This window comes from Nicotiana sylvestris, chromosome 6, assembly GCF_000393655.2.
Source record: "Nicotiana sylvestris chromosome 6, ASM39365v2, whole genome shotgun sequence".
NCBI lineage: Eukaryota > Viridiplantae > Streptophyta > Magnoliopsida > Solanales > Solanaceae > Nicotiana > Nicotiana sylvestris.
In genome coordinates, this window is record NC_091062.1 from 71,042,202 (window position 1) to 71,047,151 (window position 4,950).

Consider the following 4,950-nt stretch of genomic DNA (forward strand, 5'->3'; position numbering starts at 1 on the left):
AGTAATAAACAATGGATGGTTCTCCTGAAATCATACCTAAATAACATTCAGCTGGTGTAGCGACCTTAAGCCTACTATATGAAACATATCAACGAGTCGGGCCTCCCCCTCTTGGGCGCCCTCTACTCGCCTAAATACCTCACTGTGGCACATCGGCTCGAAGTCTGGGACAATATCTCACTATATGGCTAGTATCTCCACATTCAAAGCAACCTCTCTACTGACGAGGCCATGGGAACTGTGCGGTAGGGGTACTCCGAGACCCATGAACACCTGAGTCACTATGCAAAGCCTGAAGCACGAACTGAACTGGCTGACTCTCAAAACCTCTACCATGTCTCACCCTGCCTCCAAAATAAGGACCAGCTAATCTCCCCTATCTACGAGGCCTCCTCGCCTCCTCAAAATCTCTCTCCTGATCTTGTCTACCCTCTCTCTCATGGCCCCGCCTATCCTCTCTCTCTCCTGGCCTCACCTGACCTCTCTCTCTCTCGAGCCAGCATGCCCTCCACCCTCCCAGCAATACTCATGGTCTATTGATACGAAATATCTATCTCCAACTCCCGAGCCATGCTAGTCCTGATGTTGGGATGGTGTCCCTCAATGAACCGGCGGACCCTCTCCCGAACAGTAGAAACCAAAATCGCCGCATGTCTATCCAAATCATTAAATCTTACGGCGTACTCTGATACTGACATAGTGCCCTGGCATAGCTGCTCAAACTCCACATGCCATGCATCCCAGAGGGAATGAGGTATGAACTCTCTCAAAAACATCTCTGAAAATTGAACCCATGTAAGTGAAACTAACTCGGTCGGGCTACCCAACTCATATGCCCGCCACCACTGATAAGCCACTCCCCTAAGCTGGAACGTAGTAAAAGCAACCCCACTCATCTCAACAATACCCATAGTGTGGAGAATGCGATGGCACTTCTCCAGAAAACCCTGTGCACTCTCTGAAGCCAAACCACTGAAGGTAGGAGGGTCATACTTCTTGTACCTCTCAAGCCTAAGCTGCTCTTCTTCAGATGCTGCTTCCCTGACTACGGGCTGAACTGGAACCATAGGTTGTGCTGCCATAATGCCTGGAACCTAACCAACATGAACTTGCTACTCTGAAGTGTAGGCAGCGGGAGTTTGACTACCTCCCCCGGTTTGTGAAGTAGCTGGTGTAGCCGGAATCAACCCCGCCTGAGCCAATGTACCAAACATGCTTAAGAACTGTGCTAATGTCTCATAAAGTTTGGGGGTAACAGCAGGCGCCTCAAGTACCTGCCCCCCAATTGGAGCTACTGGCGGCTCCTCAACAGTTGCTCTGGTAAGTGCTCTAGCTGTGGCATGTAATCCTCGTCGGCCTTTATCTCTGCCTCCAGCGACACCTGCTCCAGAAGCAGTGTCATCGGTAACTATAGCACGTGTTCTCACCATCTGTGAGAGAATGGAAAGATAATAGTTCAAACACCGAGATCAATAAGCTCGCACGATAGGAATAAAAGAAGTGAGATTGTCCTAATAGTTCTGTAGCCTCTCGAAGATAAGTACAGATGTCTCCGTACCGATCCACGTGACTCTACTAAACTCTCTTATGACTCGTAGTACCTATGAACCTAGAGTTCAGATACCAACTTGTCACGAACCAACTTTCCCTACGTTTAGGTATCGTGATGGCACCTAGTCTTACGGACTAAGTAAGCCTAACTCATACTAAAATACCACAATAATAAATGAAATTTAACAGGCTTGAAGCAGAAATCTCTACAAAATTTATAATTCCCAAAATCCGGTAGTACAAGTCATAAGCTCTACAAAGTTAGCTACCACTTCTAAATATAACTGTTCAGAAAAGAGTGAAAACATTTGAATACAACTAAGAAGGTGAATCCGAAGCCTGCGAACGCAGCAGCAGGTTTACCTTGAGTCTCCTCAGTAATGATTCGCACAGCTACTAATGATCGATACCTAGATCTGCACAACAAAAATGTGCAGAAGAGTAGCATGAGCACACCACAACTGCACCTAGTAAGTATCAAGACTAACCTCGGTGGAGAAGTGATGAGGAATAGTCAAGACACCTACCGGTCTAATAAACTGTACAAATATAGGAACAACAGAACATGATGTATATATAAAGACTACACGAAATGGCTAACAATACTACAATCACAATAAGGGAAGAAAACAGCAAGTAACAACGAATATACTAAAATAATGATATAGAAGAGCGAGCAAAAATACAAACCCAAATCCTAAATTCACAATACAACAAAGGTAAGCAATAACTCAGATCCTACGACAGTGTTCACATCAGGTGTTATCAAACAATTTCCACGAAGTACCAAATCTCGGACAAATTATAGCTCACAAGTCCCACTACTTGAAATCTAACACTTGGCATCTTGTGCCCCCATCACACCTCATGGTCATGCTGACAACTCACTTGCTAACTAGAGCCACTCTCACATATATAACAAGTAAACAAGGGTGTGCATCTATACTCAGCAAAATCAGGAGAACTTCACATCCAATAGGAGTGTTCAACTACGTGTATGCTTGTGCAAGTGCTTTAACATAGTTCCTACCATATAATAAGCATAAGGAAAAGAACGGACATCATGTAAGATGCTTCCTCACAACTTCCACGAGATAAAGCTCATACAGGTAAGCGTACCACAACACAATATCAAACAATAAGAATGCCCCGAGTCCATTGTCGTGCCCCCTTTTTCCCTCGTCTTTTTTGATGGGGGGAATAGGTCCGGGTTTCGACATTCACGGGGTGTAATTACTCATTTCCTTTTGGGAATTGGGTATTTGAAGAGTCGCCACCTAATGGGTTATGGTGCGTTAGGGCACCTAGAGTGATTAACTCTGAGTTAGCTTGCATTACCAGAGATTAGAGTAAGGGCTCGAAGTAACCTCGAGGGGAAGATGTTAGGAACCCCTCTTGGTCCACAACTGTAGGTCCTGGGCAAACTTATATTTTAAAATTAGTCCATATAAACAATTGAATCAAATAAGTTGCAAGTAAAGCACGTTAGATAACTCAAGTGGCAAGATAAAGGTTTGAACAAGCTTAAATAGAGAGAGAGGATTTGGTAAAGAGGGGTCCTAGGTTGTTTATCCTATAGGATCACCCCATGTAATGTCCGGTAAACACTCCTCAATGAGGGGCTACACGTATAATGCATAGTCATCATATCCCATGTCTACCTTTCTCATCCCCTTATTGGTCATGCAAAACGAGTGTTTGGTCACTGATTCCTATTGCATGCTACTACCCGTCCCTTCTTAATGGTCCAAGGGGTTAGGACCTCTACCTATAGGCAGTTCTAGATGTACCCCTAAGGTTTACAAAGGCAAAAACTCTAAAGCGATAGTCAAAACATTTAGGACTTTCACACATAATGGGAGCAAATAAGAGGCTCACAGTTTCCTCCTCAAGTAAATATACAAGCAGCACGACTCAAACACAATTAAGATCTTTATTAGTTAATGTCCTAAAACAGGATATCTAAGTGAATATGTAGAAACAGACAAAAACTTTTATACCCAGAAGTTATAACCTAGTAGTTAACTAGGGACTCCTTTTTTTTTAAAAAGCTTATTAGGATCAGAAATGTTAAACGACAGAAACAGCTTCAGGGAAATGCAATTTTTTTTTGAAAACGCCCTAAGGCTTGCCTATGTGCAGTACTGGTATCTATGTTAATGTAGAAACAAATAGGTTTTTCCAAATAGACTCCTTTAACACCTATAGGCATGATATCTAATGAGATTGAGGCAAATGTGAAAGAGCTTGTTTCAAGAAATGTTTAACACCTAATAAGACCAATTTTTTTTTAAAAATGAACGAGGTGTAGTGACGTTGATTTATTAGGCCGAATTAAATTATCAGACAATATTGCGAGTAGAATCCCTATAGGCATGATGTCTAGGTGGATTACTAATTTTAATCGATTTGCAGCAACATACAGGAATGCTCATTAAAACTGAATTGGAATTGAGTCCTATAGGCATGGCATCTACTGATTTAAGACATGATTGTTTGGAACCTATAAACATGGTTTCTAACATGACAAAATGCAGAACCTTAGGAACATGATTTCTACTTGATACAAACGAAATTAGAAATGAAATCCTATAGGCATGATTTCTATTAGGCAAAGCAGTCAGTTTTAAAAGAATAAAACCCTATGAGCATGTTTTTTATTGAGTAAAGTAGGCAGATTTTACTAAATACCCCAAATATCTGTTTACAAATTATTATAGGCCAATGAATGAATTACATAAGTAAAATAGAAAATCAAGAAGCTATTCTATAGGGAGCCTGCAATTAGGCCCAAGTTTCCCAAAGCCTCCAATGGTCTCATAAGCCTTAATTCCATAGACAAATCAGAGTCTAGGTGCATGAAAGTTCCCTAAGGGTCTTAAGGTCCCCGGACAATGCTTACACCTAGACTTAGCAACCAAGAATTGAACTAGTGCAGTATGGAAAGGCCAGCCTCAGTATGCCAGATGTTTAGAGGGTTCTCAAGAAGATCCCAAGGCAGTACACATACTAGAAGGGGCAGAAATTATAGACTAAGAGTAAAGTTGAAGTGCATGACACAAGTTGAAAAAAAAGGTTTATTAAGGACTGGATCAGAAAGTCTGTTTTTGAAAGCAATTAGTAAAGCAATAGAGATTTTTTGAAAAGAACTTGGAGTAGTGAACAAATCTCAAACACTTTAAGATAGGATTACACACAGCTAGTCTACAGAATCCAAATGAATTTAGTAGTCACACAAGGGTTAAGGGGTTTGGGACACATAGACATTTAACTGCAAACACATAAGCCAACAAGGGTCTTAGGACTGGTTTGGACATGCTCAGAAATAGTTGACACTAGCATAAACACAAACCAGTCAGGAAGAACACAAACACATAGAGGGGGATAGGGATTATGGAT

The 4,950-nt window shown here is 41.7% G+C and overlaps 1 protein-coding gene across 1 annotated transcript; it reads right to left on the reverse strand.

Annotated features, from left to right (window-relative positions):
* Positions 1-533: 533 nt before the first annotated feature.
* On the reverse strand, positions 534-1,082 carry LOC138870759 (uncharacterized). Its single transcript, XM_070148595.1, has one exon. It carries the CDS (start codon positions 1,080-1,082, stop codon positions 534-536), a length of 549 nt encoding a protein of 182 aa, XP_070004696.1.
* Positions 1,083-4,950: the final 3,868 nt, after the last annotated feature.